The sequence below is a fragment of the Cupressus sempervirens genome, chromosome 1 (assembly GCF_028749045.1).
Source record: "Cupressus sempervirens isolate cs-2001-9-10 chromosome 1, ASM2874904v1, whole genome shotgun sequence".
Lineage (NCBI taxonomy): Eukaryota > Viridiplantae > Streptophyta > Pinopsida > Cupressales > Cupressaceae > Cupressus > Cupressus sempervirens.
In genome coordinates this window covers 424,418,428-424,445,086 of record NC_143118.1, presented here as the reverse complement: position 1 = coordinate 424,445,086, position 26,659 = coordinate 424,418,428, and the positions used below count along the sequence as shown (strand labels likewise).

Below are 26,659 nucleotides of genomic sequence, written 5' to 3'. Positions count from 1 at the left end.
TGTGAAATTTGCTTTCTTAAATAAAGAATTGGAAAAAGGAAGTATACATTGAGCAAATTGATGGATTTCCGTTAACAAATCAGGAAGATATAGTGTGCAAATTGAAGAAAGCACTATATGAATTGAAGGAAGCTCCAAGAGCTTGGTATGCAAGGTTGGACAAGTACTTATTACATTTGAGTTACAAAAAGGGTAGTGCAAACAATAACTTATATTTGAGAATGAATTATGAAGGCATTTTGATCATTGAAGTATTTGTTGATGACATTAGTTTGGTGGAATTGATGAAATACGCGATAAACTTTATGATGAAACAAAATGTGAGTTTGAGATGTTCATGATCAGAGAAATAAAATATTTTCTTGGTTTTCAAACAACTCAGAATGGAGATGGTATATTCTTATGTCCAATAAAAAAATCCCAATAACTTATTAGTAAAGTTTGGAATGAAAAATTGTAAACCAACAAGGGCTCCTATGGTGACTGTTGGTTTACAGTGTTTCATATTTTTGATAATTGTAAACAAAATATTCGAACACTTAGAAAAGAATAATGGAATATGGTTTATGATATGATAGATCAAATGATTTTACTTTGTATGCTTATGCTAATGTAAATTGGGTAGGAAACATTGATGACAAGAAAAGCAAAATTGGAGGAGCATTCTTCCTAGGTGGGATATTGGTTCAATGGTTTAAGTAAGAAGCAAGATTGTACAAAACACCTTTTTTGCATAAGCAAAGTATGTTGTCGCAAAGAACTGTACTCAATTGATTTTGATGAAAAAATGTTGAAGGACATAGGTATATCCTTTAATAAACATATTGATATGCATTGTGATAACATTAGAACTATAAACATGCCAAAGAATCCTATTTTGCATTCATAGACTAAGCCCATACTTATAAAACTTATCATTTTTTGAGAGAGAAGGGGGAAGAGAAGGAAGGCATACCAGAATATGTAAGCACAAAGGAACAAATTGTAAACAATTTGACCAAGCCTTTGCCTAGGGACACCTTTGAGTATCTCAACGGTATGCTTTTGGTGATGGCCTCAACTTGTGAAGATTAATTGATGCATGTACACATTAATCGAGTAGTAATCAGAGCACATTCATACATCTGGACATGATACCTGATACTGATCCTAAGGGGAAGTAGTTGTATTGAGCTGAGCTAAATTTGAGAGCTTTTTTGGTTAGTTCTGGTTAGTAATGTTTGTTGGCACTTGATTTGCCTTTTTCATTACAGATTGGCTTTACCCAAACAACAATTGGGATAAAGAGGGATTGCATATCTTCCTAAGGGAAGAGATCAGTTAGGAGAGATTGTTATCTTAGGAAGAGAGATCATTTTTTTAGACATTTGACATTATTTTAGCACCCTTTACCATTGATGTCAAGGGGCGGGGGGGAGAGATTTATGTGAAAAACCCTCATTTGGGAAGGTATGTCTATGGGAAATAGTTTGTGTTGAGGATATTAAAAATATTGTATTCAAAAGCTACTTTTGGATTGGCGATTTTTCATCGTATGTTGCTATTAATGCCAAAGGGGGAGATTGTTAGTAATGGGGGAGATTATTGAGATATGGACAGAATGTTGAGATGACTTACAATTGTATTGATGACCCATTTCATCATTGATATCAACATATGTCTGTAGTATTCAAAAGAGTGACTAAGATTCTGTATGTTGCAGACTATTGATCGTTACAATATGCACAATGTTAAACAATCCTAAGTACATGAACGCGAATTTATATTTTAGGATAAGTATAGACCTTGTCTATGATTGCAATATTTTACATGTTGTATTGAATGTGTTTAATTTGATTAAGTGATAACTAGTCGCAAACCAATGCGTAGGGAATTATGCCAGAGGTCCTTATAGTATTTTGGGTATAATTTGATAGTTAGTTGGACTTAATATTTGCGAGCATAAAAGATTTTGGAAGACTCTATTGTGCACATATGTTCTGATTTGCAGATCATTTGGTTCATATGGAATGGTCGCTAGCATGTAGCATGTGATATATTATCCTGATAGTCGACATGATGATGTAGTGTGTTGATATTTATTTGCAAGCATTATTTATAGATTCTAGTTTGTGGATTATTCCATGTAATGGTTTTATAAATGTATAAGGAGGCTTGTATGTATTAGTGTGGTTATAATTATTTATTTTTGCATTGGGAAGTCCTATTAGGTCCACTTAACCGCTTGTTTGTAATTGGTCTAAAGGAAAATAATTTCTTTCATTTGTAATGTATGAGATATGTGGAATGATTGGTACATAGGCAAGCTTTGATGTTGGAATATTTGAGCTGAGCTGAAACATTTCCATATGCTTTGGAAAGAGGTATGACTGGAATTTATTATCATTAACTGTAGACTTCAAAGGAAGTGTAAAGGAAAATGTGTTGTCGCTCCGTTAGTTTATGCTTATTGGATTTGTAGTTCCTGAAGGTGGCTTTAACCTTCATCTCTGAGACAATGAGTCTTATTTAAGGTGGATTTAACCTTCATCCTTTGGGTAGTGTGCTCAAGCAATGAGCCTTTTGTTCTCACCAACTCCTAATAGTGTTGAGAACCTTTTAATAGGGGTTGAGGTCCTTTAACAATGACAAAGGTACTAAATGGATTGTATCAACTCTTAACAGGGTCAAATCCTTTAACACAAATATTTGTATATTAGTACAAAGATATAGTGGGTATCATCCCCACCGAGGTTTTCCCCCTAATCAGGGTCTTCCTTGAGAACAAAAAAACATTGTGTTATGGTGTTGGCTTTCTTGTTGTTTTTCATTGCTATATTGTTAGTTGGTGACCAACTTTATAAATTTGAATCAACTAATTCTATCACTAATTCATTTGTTCCAATTTGTATAGAAGGGTGTTCTAAATTCCATAGAAATTCATTTATATTCTTTCCTTGTTTCCAACGCTGTTTGCAACTTATAGAGATCAGAAAACCCGATTCAAAGATAGAATGCATTAAACATAAATGTCATTAGTGTGTAAGATATGTTACAAAATGTGGATAGTCATTGGGTCATTTAGGCAACTGATTATCATTTATTGCTAGGGTCCATTACAATTTACAATTGTTTTTAATACAGTTATAGTATTGGGAGGTGAAAGACAATTGATCTTTTAATGTGAGTGTTGTTGTAGGAGTTGATCTTATTCTCATATATGGCTTGTTTCTAGGACTAGATGGAATTACATGTTGAATTCACTTTACTAATGATGTGAAAACTTGCTAAATAATTGGAGGTAGTTGTAAGAAAATAGGCAAATATGAGTGCTTGTACCAATTTCTTCAAATTTTTATCCCATTCTTCCATTGACTATGAATTTGAGAAGCATGCAATCAAATAAGTATATGTTGTTTGTATTCAACAGTATGAGAGGATGAATGCTTGAACAAATATCACAGGGACCATTAATTTGTAATTTCAGTCCAAACAGCTTGAACAACCCACCACTACTAGAAACAAAATCACATGCCCCCAAAATGGAGTAAAACTTTTGAAATACTCCTGATGGAAATTTGGGAAAATATCGCTATCAATTTCACGAGTTTCTCTTCACCAAGCTGGGCTTTGTTACCTTTCTATTTCCTCAATTACATTTTATAATTCTTTGGCATTCAAAGATCTTTAGTGTCTACAATTGTTTCAATCTTGTTCATTTGTTCCTTGACAAATGTTTTGTCCATTTTCTCATCATGTTTTCATATTAAATTTCTTCACTATCTGCACAAAATGGATAAAGATCGACAATATTAAAGTATTAACTCAATGACATACACAAGTGATTTGCATGAAACAATTATCTACTTTCTAATGCAAATATTCTAAACTATACCAAAGCTATAGTTTGCAAATAGTTAATTCATACCAATCTGACCTTTAAAACTTTTTGTTAGACTAATGTGATCGACTAAGTTTATCATGAAATTTTTGTGTATACAGGTTTTGGAATAACAAGGTGAAATAATCATTCATAAAATAAACTAATTCAATCAAATAGAAACAATTCATCTTTTATGATTAGAGAATTTCCAATATCCTTTCAGACATATTTCTTTATCAAAATAAATCATAAACTAAAAGATAAATCTTATTATAGAAGTCACTTGATTTTTTTTCCCAATAGTCACTTCCTTTCCCATTGATAAGACTTACATTTTAGTTTATGATTTAGCCAATTCATTTCTTTACCTCTAAATAGAAAATATATTTACTATTAGGATACCACCAATACTTCTTGCATGTGCACTTGCTAGTTCAGAAAAGTGACATCCTAAATGCGATGTTTTGTGTCACCACCAATCCCTTTAGGATGTACAGATTTACCTTTCATAGTTTCTCTGTTATTACGTACAGGATAAAAATTATGACAGAAATGTTATCAGAAATGTGATAAAAAGAAGCGATAGAAGTTTCGGCGGGGTGGGTCCCGCCCATTTGTCCCGTCTGCAAGCTGCCAAAAATATCTTAAAATTAGTCCTGTCAAGACAGAAATTAAAAACAAATAATATCTCGTTACGTTCATCGCAGAGTTAAAAAAAAAAAAAATGATGGCTGCACGGTGGATAATTCAATTGCAAAGAATAGGGGAATTTTAATGACGTTCGGGCAGGGAAGTTAACATGTACATGTCTTCAAAATTTTTCTGACGAATTTTACTAAGAATCTTCATCGTAAAATCGAATTTCTGGGAAGATTGATATTCTTGCATAATCCGCATAAGGTTCCACTCGAAATTGACGCGCCACGTGTCAACTTTTAGCTCGTGAGAATTTGACAGCGACGTTTTCTTTACATTGTCAGCCGTCGTACCAACTAACCGTCTAGTCGTCCAGTCAGCCTTCTTTGTGGTTAAACTCGCGACAAATGTTTTTGGGCCGTTCGATGAAGGTGATCGACGGTCGGGGGACATCCATGATGGAGGTCTTAAATAGTATTCACAGTCGGACTCGAAATGTATCCTTGTTTTCTCCCGTGGGATTGTAACATGGCGCCACGTTAAAATTTCTATTAATGGGGAAATTCCCGAAAGTTGCAGAAATACTAACGGCGGACCAGAGGGCGGAGGAATGAATTGGAGAGGTTGAAGAGTTTGTCAATGGCGGTGGGACTTCTTCGAGCTGTTGCTTGTTACTGGTACTTGCTGCGTATTCATGAGTGAGGACTTCGGCGGTCAGGTATGAGTTCTTTCCTTGCGCTTGTAAGGAAACGGAAACGGCTAAAATATTGAAGATAATCGTACGAAGAATCAACAACGAGCAAAGAGCTGTAGCTGAATGTGTTTGAAAAGAAAAAACTGAATTAACCTACAGAAATTGCGAAGGTGTTTATGAAAAGGTTTTGTTGGTTTTCAATACAGTGAAAATTTAAGGCAGACTTGAATATTTTGCTGGATGAATATTGTGGAAATTTAAGACATGCTTGAGTATTTTGTTGGATTCAACGGAGGAAAGCGTGTTTGCTTGGAAGGGGAGAAGGCAGAGCATATGTAGATCTATTTAATTTTTCAGAATCTTTTAAATTAGAATTGTTAAAAAAGCGAGGAAATTGCTTGGAGGAAGCTACAAGAAATGAAAGAATGCAGACAGCCGAACAACCGTCATGACCTTGGACAAATGTTTTCAGTTGCTGGAAGAAACTGTCAGTAGAATTGATTGTAGCAAGGAATCTTGAGGCGGTGCCGACAGGAAATAAAGGATTTGCTTTGGCTATGGCGGTCGACAGGGGGCGCAAATGGGAGCCGGACAACGACGGCACCGATGCCGAAGCTGGAAGAGTCCACGGAATGGGACATCGCAAGGTTCTTATCGATAACTTTTACAAATCTTTAGGTTTTCTATAGCTCAGGGATGAGATGATAGAATTATTTGGGAAAGCATTTATAATACATTTTCTTCTTTGACAAATGCGTAATTTACGATTTATGTTCTTTAACGACATGAAGTATATGGATATTTGTGTTGTTTAACGTTTACATTCCGATTTCGTTGATTGAGTTCTTTGATCTAAATTAGTTAGAAGAAGCTGTAATTAATATACAATAATAATAACTTAGCAGTAAAGCCTGCAAATGTGTGCCTGTCAATTTCTTAGAGCTAGAGTTTAGATTGAATTCGTTTTCTTCTTTTTGGTGAAAATACGAAGTGGAAGGGGATGATGGAAAATATTTTCTTTCTGTAAATAGCGAAATAGTAAACCCTCGTTCTGCGCCGCTCATTTGGTTTCGGGTACGGTTGTTGTCGTTACACAGTTGGAGATCTCAATCGCTCAGATCTAGTTTCTGAGTTTACATTGATTTCAGTTTTTTAATTATTGGTGAAAATTCGTAGTTAGAAGGTGATGGTGATCACTAGTAATTTCTTTCTGAAAATGGCGAAATTCTTAAACCCTCATTCTGGGCTGCTCAATTGGTTTGGGTTACGATTGATATTGTTACACCATTAGAGATGCACTGCGATAAGACGATGTAAATATTTGTGAGCGACTAATTCTGAAATTTACGCCATTCCGCAGGTTAGAAGTTTTCTGCGAAAACTTTCTGGCCGAGCATGTGAATTGTGCTTTAGAAACGCATCCCCATTTCCAGATAGGTAGCGACCATGCCGCTTCTACTTTCTTTATTTGAAAACTTTAATTTGGTAAAGCGGTTTCAGCCTCGGAAACTAAAACCAGTGCCTTTGTTTATCTACTTTCACCAGTAAGCGCCTAAACGCAAAGGTGCCACTTCCATCGACATAGACGAGACAAGATCCTGAGCTTATCTCCCTAGTGCGCCACAATAATCATGAATATTATTAGTTGATTGATAGCCAAGTTATGTGATAAAGCCTCACTCGATTGTGCGCGTCCGCAGATAATTAAAAACTATATGGTATTTTAAGTGGACCGATTGAGCTTAATTGTTAGATGGCACCTCCCAAAACATAGAAGTAAAATTACAATTCAACGCGATCCGCACACATGGCAGAATCTCGCTGATGGAAACAAAGTTTTACATAGCTCCAAGAGTAGTCGGTGAAGGTCGCTTCTGCTGCTGCCTACAGTTGCGGTCTTTTCAGAGACAATTGTTTGAAAGGCGAGCCCATTAAATAATCATATTTGTGGTCTTCATTTGTCAATTGTTATATACCATGCATTAAATGTGGGCGGCGATGTCCAGGAAGGTAGTTATGATGGCAATTTTAAAAAAAATATTTAAGAAGTTCTATTATCAGTTTTGTTTTTTGTCAGTACTCCTTCCACCATTCTGCCACGGCAATATTTTTTTCCTTTACAACCTTAATGTCTAATCAATAATTAAAATAGAATTATCCAACTTCTAAAGTTAAATAGAATTTTATTTTCAAATTAATTTTTAATCAATATTTTTTTTATTGGTTGGTCTTATTTTTTTTTCATTTTTTTAAAAAAAAATTTAAAAAAATCACAGAATAAAATATGTGACGAACTCTAGAAAGTTCTAGATCCTTTGGAACCAGTTCTCCCAATTGTTATGTTGCCTGACAAGGCGCAAATTCAGGAAAACCCAAATTCCACCATTGCTCGAACAAATCCAATTTGTATATTTGCCCCAAACTTATAGAGCTAATTACTTGCACTTGGGTTTCTCAGTATGCAAATTGCCTCGTAGGTATCAATGCTACCACCATTGCAAATAATTCATTTTCTATAAAAACAATCCTTTGACAAATTGATAATTTTTCTTGCTTGCCACAGAAAAGGGCAATCTCAACTTTCCTTGAAATCAAAGAAATTTTTGTATCAAGAAAAGAGGAAATTGAAATGGAAATTGTTCACAGCGACTGTGATTTTTCATTTGTTGTTGAAGATTCAAAAGCGGGGATGATGGCGATAGCCAAGGGTCTCCCATCGATAAATCATCACTTTTTTATCTCAATCTTCCTCTGCCTTCGGATGAAGAAAATGACATTTGCTGATTTTTCCAAATTGGGTTACTAAATGGCTTTCTTTAATTGATGTTATTCTTGAAGAATGTGAATGCATATAGAATCTTAGTTCCATTCGCACATTCTGAATCAAATGTCTCGCATTCCATATTTGTTGGTTATTTTCTTTTTACCATTTGATCTCGTTGGAAAATTGTATATGACATTTCATTTTTAATATATTCTATGATCTTTATATTAGCATATTCATTGTGGAATTTCTCGTTGTTGAATGGAAAATGTTGTTTATTGTTAAAACATATTTTTTGGAGTCAAGATATAACTTATATGCAATTATAATTTCTATTCTTTTTTGTTAAATGTTATGTTTATATCTAATTTCGTATTTTTTTAATTCAAAATGAAATAAGATTTTTAACTGTCATTAAAATATATTTCTTTTCACCATATGATCTCGTTGGAAAATTGTATACGACTTTTCATTTTTAATATATTCTATGATCTTTTTATTAGCATAGTCATAGTGGAATTTCCCGTTGTTGAATGGAAAATGTTGTTTATTGTTAAAACATATTTTTTGGGGTCAAAGTATAACTTATATGCAATTATAATTTCTATCCTTTTATGTTAAATGTTATTATGTTTATATCTAATCTAGTATCTATTTAATTCAAAATGAAATCATATTTTTAACTATCATTAAAATATATATTCCTAATTATAATATATAATTTATACTTCACTTTACGTGAAAAAAATATAAGGTAGTTATTGTATGGTCTTTCACATTTGTTATTGAAAAATCTTATAATATGAAAATTTCAACATATGCAATATTTATTTACATAAGAGTGATACTTGTTCCCATAAAGTATCTTGTTATTTAGATTACACCTTTATATAAAATTTCCAATATATACAATACTTATATATGTTATTGATTAAGGAAAATAGGTATTAACGGGGCCCTGAGACCCTTACATAACAAAATTAAGAAAAAGGAACGCTTAAAGTAATAGAAAAAACTAAAAGCAACCAACTGAAACAACCCCCCACAAAAAAGGGATAAACCTGTAAAAAGCTAGGGGGGGTAGGACAAAAAACCAGGGTTGGTAAAAAAAGCTAGGACGCTTAGGTGATTTCTCTTAGAATTTCTGCTGCACTGATTTCTAGCTCCGACAATCTACCAACTGTCTCCTTCATGTATGAGAGGTCCTGGTCAGGTTCCAGGATGTCCTTCATGCTGGATCTAGTATGCTTCCTCGAGCTATCATCAGGTGTCTTTTCCTTGGCATTGTGGGGAGCATGATCCTCCTCCTTGCTAGTTCTGTGCTCCTCCGTTTGTTAGTGAGTAACTTAATATTCTCATTAGTCTCTTTGAGAATATTATAGTTTTGTTCCACTATAATATGCATTGAGCTCTCCATCGTTTGGACCCTATTCTCCACATCCTCCACTCTATTGACCATGGTCTTTTCTTCCTCCGTTATTCTGTTCTTGAAGTTGTAGTTCTCTCTCTCCAAGCTGCTCACTCTATATTTGAGCTCTTGGATTTCATGAAAAATCCATTTGGTGGTGCGGAAGCTGTCCACCACACTATTTTTGGCATTGTCGAGGACATCCATTTGAGGATTTTCCTTAGTGGTGTTGCTAAAAATCACAAGGGCTAGGTCAATCAGCTCTTCCATTTGGATTTTGCCCTCTTCGTTCTCTTTGACTAGAGTTTTGATCAATTCTCTATTGATCCCCATTTTAGTAGAAGTAGTGTCAAAATTTCTCCACACCACATTGCTATCCTTGCTCGTAATCGAGAATCAGTATTTTTTGGTTCCGAATTCCTCATAGCTCTGCTCCTCCCCTTCACTTTGATTAATGTCCCCTTCTACCCCTTTCTTCCCCATCCCTTATTTTCCTCCTTGGAATTAGAGACTTTCCCTCTTTTCCAGCCTCAGGAGGTCGTGACATTGTCCTCTTTTCTTGTTGGCATTTTGATGGTGATGTTTATCTTGCCCCTCTTCCTCTCCATGTCCTCCCCTTCTCTAAGATCCTCCTCACCTTCAACACTGTCTTCCCCTGTATCCATGCCTTCAACTCTTTCGTTATAGTCCCTGTCCGAAGAAGTGTCAAGGCCTTGTTTTGGTTCAGTAAAAGCTTTTTTCTCCTTCCTTTCCATTTTGATGATTCTTTCACCAGAGCCGTGTTGTGGGGAATCATCCTCCTTCAAGTCCGTGTGCATCTCGAGGTTCTCCTCAGTATCAAAAGGCATATATTCCTCTCCTGACTCTTCAGAGTATCCTCTTCCCTTCCTGACCTCCTTCCTATTCTTAATTAATTTCCCCATAGACCTAGCCTTAAAAAATTCGTAGATTAACAACAAAAGCTCCTTATGGAGTGTCGAGGTGCTAGTATGCTTCTCCTTATAATCATTAATATTCTCATTCCTAGAAGAGTAGAGGTAGAAGGGAATAGATATCTTCGCCCCATACCTGAAATGGTTGAGAAACACAAAATGGTGGGTGCAGAGGCGGTTGAATCTGATGTCGAGGGAGATGTACTTGATAATAACTCGTAGCACGAAACTCCATTGTGGCTTAATGGAGCTCAGAAGATAGTAAGTTCCTTTCTTCACCAATGCCTTCTTTTCCTCTAAATCCTTGGTGAATTCAACCACTGCCTGCCTCGAAATCTTTCTGTCTCTGTAGAATTTCTTCCCCATAATGGGAATGTCGGTCACAATAGAGATAACATCCTCGATCACCGTGAAATCAACCCCATCAATTTTAACAATTCCCTCATTCTAGCTCTTTACCATACTCTTGGTAACAGAGGGTTTCCAACCATGGAGTCGTTCTATGAAATTCGTGATTTCCCCTTTTTTCAGAATGCTTTCAGACCTTGGAGCGTCTCTGCCACTTCTGTGCTTCTTCCTTTGGTTCCCTCCTGTGTCTTACCCCCACCATGATGTCTTCCTCTGTGCAAGCTCTATTTTTGGTATAGATGCCCTTCAAAGCCACAATACTTATATATGTTGCTTGCTTATATGATTTGACCTTGCTTTGTCTAAAGCAAATTATGTAAAATGAAAGATACTATGAATTTGTTATATCCTAAAGCAAAGAATTTGTTATGGCATTTTCATAATTGCATCAAGATTTCAAAATTTGATCATATTGTTTACGTATACCTAAAACCTATGTTGTTGGTTTGTTGGCATCTATCCTTGAAATTGGGTCGGGTTTGAACCCCATTCATGATCTTAAGTAAAATTTGTATAGGGGGATTGATATTTTACTGCATGAACTAGTTATTGTTTGTCATCCACACTTTTGCATAAGGCAAGGACTCCAACTCCACAAGAGCTTTTGTTAATAAAAGTACATTGAAAAAATTATTAGGAATATCGAATTATAAGTATATAAAAAAGAAATCTTAGACAAATAAAAAGAACACTATTACTGCTTTATTGTGTTGATGCGGAGAATAAAATAAGTTGTCACTAACAATAACTCAAAGTGTAAAATCCATAAACATTATATTTAGTACAAACCACATGTTGGATTGTATAATATAGGATTGAAAAACCAAGAGGACATTATCTAGGTTGTTTTTGACATTGGTGGTGCTTTGTGGTATGAAGTTTGGATTAACAACAAGTTGTAAATGAAATAAATAGAAGCTTAGAGAGGTTACACAAGCAGCTAACAAAAAATTAGAACTTTATATTATATAAGATATAACTAGCTAAGGTAAGCTTGACCATTAAAAGCATTAGCCTTACTTGGACTATCATATTGTATCTTAAAATATAAAGAACATAGAACATGGAGTCATATTGTTGGCCCAAGATAACAAATGGAATAAAGATGTGTAGAAAAAGAACACATGGATGGAAGAAATATCAAATGAATGGTAAAATAGAACATTGGTATGTCCAAATACCAATGAAGGGAGAATTAAAGAATATGTGAGAAAAAGCCAAGACAACCATGCAAAACAAAGAATTTGATCAAATGAGAGTTACTAAAAGAATCAAACAAGAGACACTTAGAGAAGGACTAACTACCAACATTCATAAATAAAACTTAAAAGTGAAAATAGATTGAAAAATAAAATGTTAACAACTTAACTAAGAACTAGCCTTTTCTTTATTTCAGATATAAAACTAAAAGATTAACAATACCTCATTTTTATTAAATTAGATAAATCAACTTAACTAAGAACTAGCCTTTTCTTTATTTCAGATATAAAACTAAAGGATTAACAATATCTCAATGTTATAAATTAGATAAATATGCTTTTTATCTAATTTATATTTTTATGTACTTTATTAAATATAATAATGTCATGTAATCAATCTAACTTACAATTTCTTCTTTGACACGATACTATTGTTTTCATTCAATTCAATTGACCAATTAACTCGTAGGATTTAAAAGAGTTAAAAAACTTTAAATGTTTATATCTTTTTTAAAATTTTCATTATTTTATAAATCACATTATTTATTCACTCTATTGGACCATTCTATTTTTGGTAGGGAGAAAATTCAATTTAAATAGAAATATTTTCTAACAACTCTAGCATGCATTAATGAATGCATTCATTACAACTTTATCTTTTACACATTTTTCTACATTTGTGACAAGTTCATTAGATTTTCAAATTTTTTTTTTTTATCTTCTATCCGACACCACTTTGAACAAAAATGAATGTCTAATTAGTATTAATTGTCACAATTTATTTTTCTTACCAAGTTTAAATATTTTATATTTCTTATTCTAAATATATTTATTAGTTTTACATTGATGTTTATTTTTGCCAATTGTAAAATGTCATTTCTTTAAGTTTACACTATATTTTACTAGCTACTATTTTACAATCTTGTTCTAATTTTTCTAATACCATTTTAAAAATTGTCAAACACACACTATCCCTCAGACTTACTAAATATTTTGGTAGTTTGAATTAAGTAATCAACAATCTATTTTTTAAAATTAAATATTTCAACTTATAAATGAATTGGTAGAAATGAGTAGTTCATTCATATAATATAATTTTTACTGTTATTTATATATTTCTTAAAACAACATAACTATTAATATTTTTAAAATTCCTTTCAACTCTCTCTATCATTATTCTACTTTTACTTTGTCCTTATAATATCATATTATTCTCTCTCTCTCTCTATCCTTCCTTTTTATATACAAATCTCTATTTTCCTTCTTTTCCAATTATTGATAGGAACATTGATGCATTGCGTCTTTTGTTAAAATACATTGTGTCTCTTGTTAAAATACACATACACTAATATGTTAAACATTATCACTTAACTACTTAAAAACAATCTTGACCAGAAATACTCAAAAAAATCTAAAATTACTAAGAATATATAAAAACTAAAACAATAAGAAAATTCTAAAATGATTAAAAAACTGCCATGAAATAAATGCGGCTGAAATGAAACTGATAAACAACAAATTCATTTTAAATCAAAGCAAAATGTTTTTTTTTCCCTCTCACAAGCTCTATGGATCAGGCTTGGAATTTGATGGTCGCCCTTGCTTGTCATATGGTTTTTTTATGATGGCTAAATTTTTTTTATGTCTTTCATTATATGTTGTCATAAAAAAATTGATTGTCAAATTTTTTTTGTTTTATAATAATTTAACATATCATTTGAAATCTAAATATTCTCTAAATTAGAAATAATAATATTATCTAGTAATATATGTAAAATTCTGAATAACTTACCTTTAACAAATATTGACAGTTTTGTTAAAAAATTATTGATGGTTCTCTAAGAAAATAGTCTATCAAACCACACCAAAAACGGCCAATATGGCCATCAAATTCCAGGCTTTCTGTGGATCGCTTGTCATGCAATCCAAAACAGAAGTTGTCATTACATCTGGGGTCAAAAAGCGACATGTGCCAGTTGAGAATTCCTGACACTGAATTGTCTGAAAAATATATTCCGTCAGGAGGTTGCTTGTCCTCAGGAATTTCATGATTAATATCTAGCGTTGTGTCTCGCGGGAGGGAGTCGGGGACTCACGTGCAAAGATCTCGAGGCAGGCGATTCAAAAGCAAGATGTTCCCCAAACTTTTCGTTTGTTAGACACGGCTGAATGTGAAATTAACCGAGTGTATGTTAGCATGAGCTGGGAGAGTGACAGCACTTTTAGCGCCGGTGTTTGCCGTTTTGCAAAGAGGCCGACGTATGAATTAACCAGTCAACTTTGGCCACCTCCAATGGATACGGATCGCACTGGCGACAAGACTTTCTCTGTCGTTGGATGAAGACTGATCCACGGTTTGAATAGCGATTCATCGGCTCTCATATTCGAAGAGAAAGTTGATGGCTGTTTTGAGTTAATGCGCACAACGAGCTCTGCCACTGTTTTTTCACGTGGGAAGATATTGTGACGCCACGTTCGAGTTTCTTTAATGGGATCATTTCCGCTAGTGGTGGAGGGTGGAAATGATAATTTTCATGGTTTTTCGTTAATGGCGGTCAGATATGCCGGTTATTCATTGATATCTGAAACGTATTCGTATGTGACGAAAGGATTGCTTTGGTGTGAGTTCTGTGTTAGGAGTTGTGACGAAGAAAAATAGCTAAAATAGTGAAGTTCAGGACGAGACATCAACAGCAACGAGTCGTAGTTGTATGTCTTTCCGGACTATTCGAGTCGCCAGAAATGTGTGTGACTATTTTTAATGGGAAAATGGTAGTCAGATTCGCCTGCAGAAATTGCGAAGATTTTTTCTTGAAAAGGTTTCTAAGGTTTTCAACATGGGCGAAATTCAAGGCAGACCTGAAGATGTTCTTGGACTCGTAGCCAGAAAGCGTGGTTTGCTCGTAAAGGTGGAGACAGAGCACAAAGATATGCGTTGCTTTAAAACTCCCAATTGTTAAAATAAGCAAGGAGTTTTTATTGGAAGAAACTGGAAGCAAGGAAAGGATCGGATGCATTACTAGAAGAACATATTCGATAGCTGTGATGATCTCTGATACACGTTGTTCGCTAGGTAGAAGAAACTGTAAGTAGTGTTGGTAATATGAAGTGAAAGGGAGGAAAGGATTTTTTTGGGCTATGGCGGCTGAGAGGGGGAGCATCTGGGAGCTTGATAACAAACTAGATGATGGTATTGATGCAGAAGCTGGAGCAGTCAGTGGCGTTAGACAATGCAAGGTTCTTATCGTCAATTTTCACACTCATTTTTTTAGGCCTAGCGATGGCACTCTGGAAATATTTGAGAAACGATTGCTTCGAATATGTATTATAGGTTTTCTTCTTTAAACCTGCATATTTTTAAGTTTTTCTTCTTTGATATAAGTTGGAGAAGAAACCTTACCTAAATGCTATAATTTACTAGCCGAGGCTTGCAATCTCTGTGTCAATTATTCCGAAATGGATGGTATATACAGATGATAGGGTAGATTAGGGAAAAACGGAGAAAAAGTGACAGATCAGAAAACTGGGATAGTTAACAGTAGGACTTGATTTTTTGGATCTCGTAAACTGCTTAATCTTGTTAATGTCATAAAAAACTCTCCTTCCATTTTATCTGAATGACCCAGATTCATTTTCTGAGTTAAATTGCTTTTTCTGTTTCTCATAAATTGCCGAGTCTAGTTAATGGCATAAAAACCTCTACTTACCATTTTATCTGATTGACCCAGATTCATTTTCTGAGTTAAATTGCGTTCTCTGTTTCTCTCCAATGAAACAGAGTGAGGGCGATTCGCATTTCCATTTTGGGCAGAGCGGAATTCAATGCCCCGTATTCTGCGCCGTTCATTTGGTTTAAGTCACAGTTAAATCACCCTAAACCGCGGTTCTAAAGTTTTCAAAAGTTTCTGGAAAAATTACGAAAAAGTTACAGGTCACATGGGACACTAAAGTTAGGTCGCTCCTTTTCTAGACAGGATCCATCCCACTTTTTTCATGAAACCTAAAGTACTAGAGGCCACGTCAAACTAGACATTAATGTAAAAGACAAGTTTGCCTTGACTATTTCGTTAAAAATAATTAATTAATTAATTATTTTAAAATTAATTATTTTAGAATTAATATTAGATCAAGATGATTAATTAATTCATCAAATATCAATGGTTTTAGTCCGTTTAGTTCATGGAAGATGACAGGAATTGGCTTTTTCAAAATCCAGATTTGAAATTTTTTGCATTTATTTCAAAATTGGAAAAATAGAATTAGAATACTGGACTTCTAATTTTGACTTAAATTCAGGTTTGCCGACTTCCTACTAGCAAGTAGGAATTGAAAATCAAAACCTGGTTATGTTTTCTGAGGAGTGTAAAAACAATAGATTGGACTACTTTTTGAAGTTTGCCTTCAACTCCAAGTTTACGCATAAAAATGTGTCTTCACATGCGTCTTCCAATTGAAACAAACAATTCAACTAAAATCCCAAAATTAGGAATGAAGATTTGCAAAACCTTGATTTGGTAAAACCAAGATTTGTAGAAATCCTGATTTCTACAATTCCACGAACCAAACAGACCTTAAGGACTTCCACAAAACTAAATAGTTATAAGGATTTCAATGAAACAATAAACTAAATTATTAGATAGCGCCTCCCCTTGACTTTTCCCCAAGAAACAATTAAATCAAATCATCCCTAGGTTTGAAATGAGGCAAAAAGTTATCTGTGAATGTCACCCATTGTACTCCTTTTAGAGGGGATGATATGGAATTGGAATCCAAGAAACTCAATGAATATAACTAGCAATTGCACCCTAGTGTACAATAGGTATGTCATAGAGATATAGAATATTAACTAAGTATTTGTTTCTTTATGTGTATTTCCCTCTCATCCTCTCTTTATTTCATCTCTTTATCAATCTATCTCTATTTCTCTATCTATTTTAATCTCATCCGCTCACTCTATCTTCATCTCTATATCTTCTACTTCCCACTCCATATTCCTATACTTCTCAATCTTCATCTCCATACCTTTGTCTATCTCCTTACTCTCCTCTCTACACCTCATCCATTCTATCCTTATCTCTCCCATCTCTTCCCTCCTCTCTCTCCATATCCCTCTTTCTCTACCCAACTCCTTCCATTCCATATTTATCCCATTATCTCTCATCTCTTCCTCTATATATCCCCCTCTAAATTCTCCAATACCCCTTCATTTTTCGTTGTTATGAACAATCAATTTTGAGCTTTTAAAATAATAAAATTTGTGCAAAAACAAATGTTGTGCTTCTTATTTGGATAGAAAACACCTATAGCCTAACTAATATATACGCCTCATTTTATTTTGTTTTCCTTTAATTGGTTAGGAAGAATATTTTCCTATCCTATATGTTGATGTTTTGGTAGCTTTAGTAGGATAAACCTGTGAGATCAAGTTAATATTATTAAAATGTATACACACACACACACAGATACATGCACACACTTTAGTTTGCTATTATATTAATTATCTTAATGAATAGACATGTCCCTCTATTCATGTCCCATTCATGGGACATGTCTCTTCTTGATTTATTCCTCATACAAAGAGATCAATGCATTTGGAAAATACATACCAAAGAAGGCAGCGCTAATACATTTGCAGTAGATCCTGAGAAATCTAACATGGTATCAGAGCAAGGTTGTAAATGTATTGAAGGAATAAGTAAAATGCAATTAAGGTCGAGGAATAAGCTTAACAAAATTTGGAATAGAAGAAAATATAGAGTAGAAGTAACGTTTGATTACCTCCCAGACCTGTGAGGTTTAAGACATTCGCGTAACTGTGTTGGTTGTGATTGTACATGCAACACAAACTCATATATCATTCATCCGAGCACCTGTGACCTAATGGACAAGATGGCTTATTATTTTCTTCAAGACAAATGGGAAATCATAATTGTACCAGATTTGTATCAGAGATGTACTGTCGGGAAAGATGGATTGGGTGGCTAGAAAACTCTTCCAATGCTAGGGTTGTTAATGTGCTATTTCCTCTCCAAATGGGATTTTGAGACACACCAAATCCCTTTAGCTATGTGAGCTGACATCACCAAGCTTTCCTTCAAGTTAATTCCCCAACAAGAAATTATTGAATTCAACTTTATCAATGATGTGCTACATATTTTGCATCTCATGGTTTCTACACATTTCACAAGGATATGAAGGGTTTGGTTCATGCAGATGTATCTTCTTTTATAATTTTTTAGATATTAATGGTTTATAGCCCTGACCCTATTCATATTTCCATTAGTGTTGTTTGCGAGTTCTCAGGTCATGTGATAGTTATCAGATGTTATTGTGGTTGATGATTGAATACAAAGATTACTGTGCGTATTCTATAGAGACAAATGAGACAATTTGTTAAAATATAATATTCGGCATATACAATGGAAGTTTAATTATTCTAAACATTCTTCATATCCAATATAATTGGCATTCATCAAGTGGACAAAATCTTGTATAGTGTCTAATGCTCTTGTTAGATTTGTGGGTTCCGAGCCTCAACTTTGGATAGAGAATAAAAAGGCCGGATATATGCGCCAATGGAGAAGGCCTTAGTGCATTGAAGAACAAATAGTACGTACAAACTTATTTAATGTTGTCAAGGGCAAAGGCCTTGCCAACATAAATAATATTATTAGTATTACTATGCAAGATTTCATATAATAAAGGGTGATCAAAATAGTAATAAGGCAATAGATATATAAAGAGCAAAAGAAGTAAGTAATTAAATACCGACACTCCGTAAAGGTAGGAATCGATAAAGAAGAGGAGTCTTTTCCTAAAGATGGCAGCAATTGGTAATGAAATTAATATCGCGTGGAAAAAGAATTCCGACTAGCAAAGATTAGAAAAAACAATTTATTAGAAGGCAATAAAATAAGAGGGTGGCTTCTTAATAGGCCTGACCCCTTAAGAAAACTCTTATAAAAATGGATGATAGCTCGGTAACAAGCCCACCAACCTATATAGGGTGAAGGAGTGTGATGCATTGACATTATCTACTACAAATTACATGGAAAAGAGTTTACACTGGCATACATTCATTTGAAGCAGGGACGAGATTATTGTACTTTGTTACTTTGAGAAATCATATATTCATTTTTGATACTTCCACTAGGGGTAATGTTTTTGGACATGCAATCAAAGGATGATACCTATGAGGAGTCTCATCAGATAAGAAATGAATAAATGGACAACTTGTATGAAGGATGTGTAGAGGAGTATTATAGTAGTCTCTTTCTTATTTATATTTCTATACGAGTTATATACCTTGAATTTTCTTCTGATAATGTTCTTGTAGGAAAAAGAAGGAGATTGAGATTCAGAGGGAGCCTGACATTTCATTAAAGGCAACATTGAAAGAGAGGGAGCAGACAGAGGATGTGATTGAGCCAACCTTAGGTGATCTCGGTCTTATTGATTTAGAGGGAGCAAACCATGTTGAGATGGATTCTCTAGTGACAATAAATTGTAGTAGCCAAGAGGACTATGATTAATGAATATACCTCGTGACTATGTGATTTTAATAGGCCTACCTCCTGTGTACATCATGAAGAAGTGATGACTTCCAAATGATTCTCACTTATATTTGTCAAAGTTATTAAAGGGTGACAATCTTAGAGTAACTTAATTTTTCTATTGTGATGGATATCTTACGATGTCTATGTAGATCATAATAGATTATAATTTTTCATTGTGGATGTTTATATGGTAAGTATTATGAGAATGCGTGTGCACATACCTTATAAACATTTGAGTATATGGTGAATGTTATGCAAATTTGATGTTCTAGAGGCCATTACATAGAGTACGTGGTGAATATCATACGACTTGATATTTTGGAGGCCATTACTCACAATACTTCGTGAATATCTTGCATCTCATTTTGGAGACCACTACTCAAAGAATATTTGGTGAATATCTTATGTTGCTATTCTATAGATCAATACTCAAATATGTGAATATCATATGTTGATATTCTGTAGACCATTACCTTATTGAGTACATGGTGAGTTTCAAGTGTTGATACTTTGAAGACCATTACTTAAGAGTATTTGGTGAATATCGTTGATATTCTGGGAGACCAAGACTCATGATATCAAATGAGACATCAAAATGTTGAATATCTTCTGATCAAAGTTATTCACCAAAGTATTTTTTAGTGGCTAATATTCGCAAATTGGATAATTTTAGAAATTTTTGGCTAGTAATTTGGCTAATAATTTAAGATTTGGTACAACCCAAATTGCCATAGTTTTATAAAATTTAGGTCTAGAATATTTAAAATCACACAATAATTTATTTTATTGAAAAATTTAAACTCAAATATTCACCACAATACTTGATACATGATTACATTTGATTCACCTAAATATTATATATTATTGGAGAAACTAAATTGAATTGACCAATAATTATCATAATTATTAGTTACTTTAAGGATATATCACCAATATTTAATTTTCACTATTAATATAAAGTATATGCAATGATCCTCATAATATTCCATGAGGTAAAAAAAACTATTCAATTTTGATTTGTAATATTCCATGGTGATTAATCAACTTCCTATTATTATTGAGATTCGTCAATATTTTATATAAAAAAAGTATGATTCGAAAATAATCGCTAATATTAATCATATTTAGAATAAAAAATTGAGAGATTCATCAACAGAAATAATTTTGTTTTTTCAAAATAATGTAAGATTCGCCAATATTTTATATCTTTTTTTGGAGGCAGCTTTCTTAAAAATTACCCTGTTATTTATATATAACATTGAGTTAATATATTATCATATGTTTATCCTCCCTAGCAAAGAGGGAGTGTTGATGTTTTGGTAGCTTTAGTGGGATAAACTTGTGAGATCAAGTTAATATAATTAAAATGATACACACACACACACACATAAACACACACACTTAAGTTTGCTATTATATTAGTTATCTTAATGAATAGACATGTCCCTTTATTCATGTCCCATGAAGGGACATGTCTCTTCTTGATTTATTCCTCATACAAATAGAGGAACGCATTTGGAAAATACATATTGAAGAAGGCAGTGCTATTACATTTGCAGTAGATCCTGAGAAATCTAACTCTATACAATAACACACAATATAAATGGATGACTTAAATATCATTAATTTTTTCCGTAGTGTGATGTTTTAAGGTAGCCAAAATTAAGAGATTTGAATGGTGAGCTAGAAGATTACTTTTTACTATATTTAGAATGGGGCCCATCAATAACTCACCATTGACTAAACCATTAAAAAATCATAAATTTGATGTGTGACATCTTAAAATAAAATTATGATCAAATCTCAAAAAGAATTACACATCAGTTGTGAAATATCTTGGAAAATATGTGATATATTAAATTTTTTAGTGTATGGTAAAGATTGCACTATAATAGATCAAATACATGAAATTTTCACACTCCATATGATGAATTCTTTTAGTGACAACATTTATATCCTCAGATTAATATTGAAAATAGAGAGAGCAAATGAAGAGAATGTAAGTAATGTCCCACAATAAATATAGGAGATTTTTTTTTTAAAATAACATAATAGGATCATGATTGTGATCCTATCATGATCCTATGTGTGAAAAGGGTATTTATCTAGATTGCTAACCAACACTGTATTTTATTTGAACAGATCCATTGTGCAATTTTACGTCACTATTGAATAAAATGTTGTGGTTTCCAAATACCAATCTTATACATAATTTTTCTATTTATTATGACAAGGAAGAGGCTATAATTAAAGATGAACACCTCATCAAAAGGAAAGTGTCCTTAAGAAAAATAACTATTCTAGATGCAAACAGTTGCATCATATCATAAAAGATACCATAGAACAAACAACAAATTGTTTCGGAATGTGGTTTTAATGATTGTTGTCATTAATAGTTATCAATGATGTCAACATATTTGGTTGTAGTTCTATTTGGCTTAAGCTACATCAATTAGTGTGCTCAAGATGATGTTCTATAATGTTCGATCTTCGACCATGTTTGTCTTGGTCCCATTCATGGTATAACATATTGAGATACCTTCCTTTGAGTCATGTCCTATTTAGTTAGATCGTTGACTGTGATTTAGCAACATAATGTGCATTATGATGTAAATTGATGTCTTACTGTGATGTGATTAGTCGTTAGCTTGTTGCATTGAGCCCACATTTCAGTACTTCTACTGTGAGGATGTTTTAGTGTGACATATTTCAAATTGTATGTGGATGACTTGTAAAATGATAATCAATATTGTTCTTGGCACCCATGGATGATTGCAAACATAAATATGAAGGATGGTTTATGTTTATTGGAGATGTATGTATGTGTGCAAGTGAGGCAAACTTGAAGTGAAGATGTTCTGACATATTTGTGTGATTGTATGCAATCAATGTTAGCAGATTGTTCTTCAATGTTGCAGATGGTGTGAAGTATTTTAGTGGTGGCATTGTTTGTCATTTTTTCTTATTTTGACGGTTAACTAAGTTTCAGCTATGAAAATTGGTTTATGTATTTAGGGCAGTCAATTCGACCGATAGTGGGCCAATCGACAGTGCACCTTACCTACTATGAGTAGACTTATAGTGATCCTTTGCTTAAAAAAATCACTTTAACTGGTGATCATATTCACAATCTAATTAGTTCATGATTTTCTTTGTAACATATAGCCTCTTGATAGGAATTAGGTTTAATAACACATTTTAATGTGATCATAAACATGGGACTTATTTTTTGTTATGGCCTGAAATTTGAGTACAATGACCGACTATAGGTACCAACCATTCAATCAAAATACATGGGAATACTTTATTTATGCAAATTTACATTTTTTATTTATTTTTGATTTGTAAACGGTTGAAGCCTTATGAATTATATTTATAAAATAGTTAATGTTAAAGGTATCTCCATTGAAACGAGCACTGGTAGGAAAGAATAGAGAAGAAAACCTCTTGTCTTGCTTAGGACTTTCGTCCAATGCACTTTTCCATATTAAAAGGGGCATACCCCAGTTTACATATATGTAAGTTTGTCCTCATTTTAAATTGGAAATATCAGAAACGTCCTCTTTAATAGGTAGCGACAATACTCTAGATGTGTCTCTTGATAGGATTAATGATAGATTGGAGCGATGGACTTGAAATTCCATCATTGAAAGATATGTTATGATCCCTCCCTCCTTGTCCGCTGTCAAGGACATGAAACTTATTTGAAACGTTAGTATTGTAAGAAATCCAAAATATGTAGTCTTGTTTTGCAACCATTTTAGGCCTAGTTAATGTGTATCCTTTTGCTTAGTTAGATGTCTCTGAGATTAGAAGTTTTCAGAATTTGTGTTAGAGGCTTCTTAAGAACATCTGATAATAACCTTAAACCTGCCCAGTTAGTTGACACTTTAATGAACTTCAATTGTTATTTGGGTTATTGCTTTGTCTTTGTTTCGATTTTTGGTTGTCCCTGCTAATTAGGGATGAGAAGGTATCAATTTTATATTGCTTCTTGACATGACGGTATCAATTTTATAAAAAGATACTGCTCTTCTAATTAAATTTTATGATTGTAGTGCCGAAATTGAGGGTGCTAATAGAGTCTTGTCTAGAAGTTTCATAAATGTTCCATGCTTTTGATCATTAAAATATTGAGTTTTAAAACGTAAATAGGACCAGCAAGAATAGGTTTGCATCTTGTTCTACAGTGGCAGGATTAATAAAATTTCCTAATTCAACGAAAACCTCAATTATGCGAATGATAATAGTAGTCCAATAATGTAATGAATCCATTGTAACAAACCAAAACAAGACACTAGTCCAAACCTTGACTGGGATGAAATTTTTATTTATTATGAGATTGAAATGTACATATAGATCAATATCTACAGTATCTTTACAACTTAGGAGCCAATATAGGAAATACTAATAGACTCACATTCCAAACTAACTGAGAAAACTAAGTGTGTTAAATCAACTCAAGCTAGTCACAGAGAGAGCATCCAAAGGAAGAGAGAGAGCACCACTGATGCTAGAGTACATGCTACCCAAATAGAAAATTATCCTTATATATAACAAATATAACCACGATACATATAGTATGCTTGGATAAAGAGATAAGAACAGGCTGCTAAAGAACCAATATGAGAAGCTCCAAACAAAAAACAAAAAATAAAGGGCCAACAAAAGGATGAATTGCAAAGAGCGAAACTAAAGGAAACAAAAAGAGGAAGGGCCAAAAACATGGAAAAGAAGGCCGAAAAAACAAGCCTCGCAAACTTGGAAAACAAAGCTAACAAGATAAGGGCAAAACAGGATAATGACCAAGAGCAAAACAAATCTAAACTTCCAAGATGTCTTTTGCTTGGCGGTACCACTCCATGCCCCTCCAATCGACACAGATGCACGTGTTGGTGGTGGCCAAAAGATACATCCAGTTGTGAGTGATTTGTTCCATGCGAAGCATAAAAGCCCATTTTTCTTTCATAATCAAGATTGGAAAGACTTCAACCGACATGTCAAGGACATTATACTCGCTCTTTTTGGGGATGCAAAAGTTGTCATCAATGTTTCCTAGAACTGCATCAAGCTCACGGAAAATGGGATCCTTAAAAATAGTCTTGCAAAAATCCCTAAGGCAAGTTTATCCCTATCCACATGCAAGATTGTTGCAATGAACATGGCTACAATGTCGGTGTTATGCTTGGGCCTGTCAACTAAAGCAGGAAACTCCTCATCCAAGATAATCTTGATGGCTCTATGAATTAGGTAATCCTTGGACTTGACCATCTTACTAATCCTAAGGATAGATATTTTCCCCTCGAATGCCATCTCTTTATGACTAGGCTTCATCCTAATTGACGTATCCATCCCATAGACCTCAATGCTGAAGAAGTCAAAATAGGCAATGATCTAACCCCTTCAGCTCAAGATGACCTTAGCTACGAATCACAGTGTTTACCTTGAGGGACTTAAATAGTTGGAGTGACATCATTAGAAAATGACCTCCCTTTTGGTGCCCATGCTGAGAAATCGGGAAATCTTAAAACAAGATATTTGTAATTGTGCGATGCCTGGATCATGTCCTTCACCAAATTCATTGTCCATTACTCAGTGATTTGGAGAAAATAGGGTACAACTTACTAAATTAAATGCTATCAGTTGGTATTTGTGAAATAGATATTCAATCGAGTAGATTGGAGGAGTCTTAACTTTTAATGATATATAATATTTAGAAAGTATTAATTTCAGCCCTAGCTCACCTTATATTTGGGTTTAAATTAGATGGTTACTAAGTTAAATTAATCAATGATCTTGCTTAAAAAGTGGAGCCAAAGATCTGACAATTTTGAAGGTATATTATCTGGGTAATTAAGATATAAAACTCCCTAGGATTGTAAAACTGGCCTATTAGTGCAAAGATGAAGATTCATCAAAATTATTAATAGTGAAATTTTGTCCATCAACTCCAGGGTTTGCTAAAACATCTACTATTTTATTGCCTTCCCTATATATATGCTGAGACCTAATTTTTTCAAATTTGTCCACGATACTTAGTGTTGTTTCAAGTTTTGAATTTAATGTTCAATTTGATGTACTTCTTTTTCAGAGTGCATTAAGAATGATTTGTGAATCTCCTTCTACTATTAGTTTCTTAATTCCCAAATGCAAGCTTAGTTGAATCCCTTCTGTGAGAGCTTCTAATTCCACCAGGTTGCTAGTTATCATACCTAACGGTTTAGCCTGTTTGAGGATCCACTTGTCAGAGTTGGAGATAAAGCACCCTAACCCAGCTGTACTCGGGTACCATCAAAATTTATCTTTGTCCAGCCCAAAGGAGGGGGTTGCCATTTACAGTTCTCCTTGGCTTGCTTATTAGTTTTTGAGTAAACCAGGGGGGTTGATTAGTTTATTCCAATTTTTTTTTCATTAGTGCATCCCATTCTGAGAAAACTCCTTCCTTGGTGTGATTCCTCAGATAATTATTAATAACTTCAGTGATACTAGATTCTACTTTGTTTACAAAAGAATTAGGTTGCATTTCCTCATTGTTAAAAATTCTCCTAGTTCTTTCCTTCCAAATCTTCCATAGGAGGATGGATGGTGATATTTTTCAGAGGTTGTTGTAGATTTTGGACTGTCCATCTTTATGCCAACTTTTAAGATGTTCCCAGAGGTTGGAATGGAGAGATGAAGACCAGTTTAATTTCTCACATAGCCAACACCGGTATGATTTAGAAAAGCTACATTGGAAAAGGAGATGGTCTACTGTCTCTGATTCATTTTTGCATAACGAGGATACCTATTTTGGTAAATTGATATGTTGTGAAGATTCTATTTTGGGACGCTGGCCACAAAAAAATTCCCGCTTTGGGAAGACAGGTTGGGTCCTAGCAAAGAGTGAGGGTGATTTAGATCTGCTCCCATCTTTTTGAATTTATGGTAAGATCATAGCCTATGTTAACTTTGTAGGTTCCCTCTTTCGAAGCCCCCCATATTAGTTTATCACGACGATCGCTATGTTTGATCGATCTTTTATTAATGAATTGCTCATACTGGAGTTTTTCTTGTTTTGTTAGGTCGGTGTTTTCCACTGTCTACCATATCCAAATTTCTTTTTGTTAATTTATTTCTTTGTATTTGTAATATTTGACATATCTTCCCCATAGATTTATCAACTTGAGTTTTATGGGATCCGAGAGAGAGGAGGAATTGGGA

At 33.8% G+C, this 26,659-nt stretch overlaps 1 protein-coding gene across 4 annotated transcripts in view; it reads left to right on the top strand.

Annotated features, from left to right (window-relative positions):
• Positions 1–26,659, top strand: part of LOC149578089 (potassium transporter 10-like) — a 165,529-nt gene that overhangs the window by 25,990 nt on the left and 112,880 nt on the right. The window contains exon 1 of one of the 4 annotated variants that reach the window (XM_089827465.1): positions 4,530–5,839. The exons of 1 other annotated variant lie outside the window; for it this stretch is intronic. In XM_089827465.1, coding sequence (XP_089683591.1) covers positions 5,750–5,839 — 90 coding nt within the window. In that variant the 5' untranslated portion in view covers positions 4,530–5,749. Of the gene's footprint in view, positions 1–4,529; positions 5,840–13,986; positions 15,141–26,659 lie in introns of those variants that run through there. 2 more of the 4 variants (XM_089827468.1, XM_089827458.1) reach the window with 2 other exon arrangements.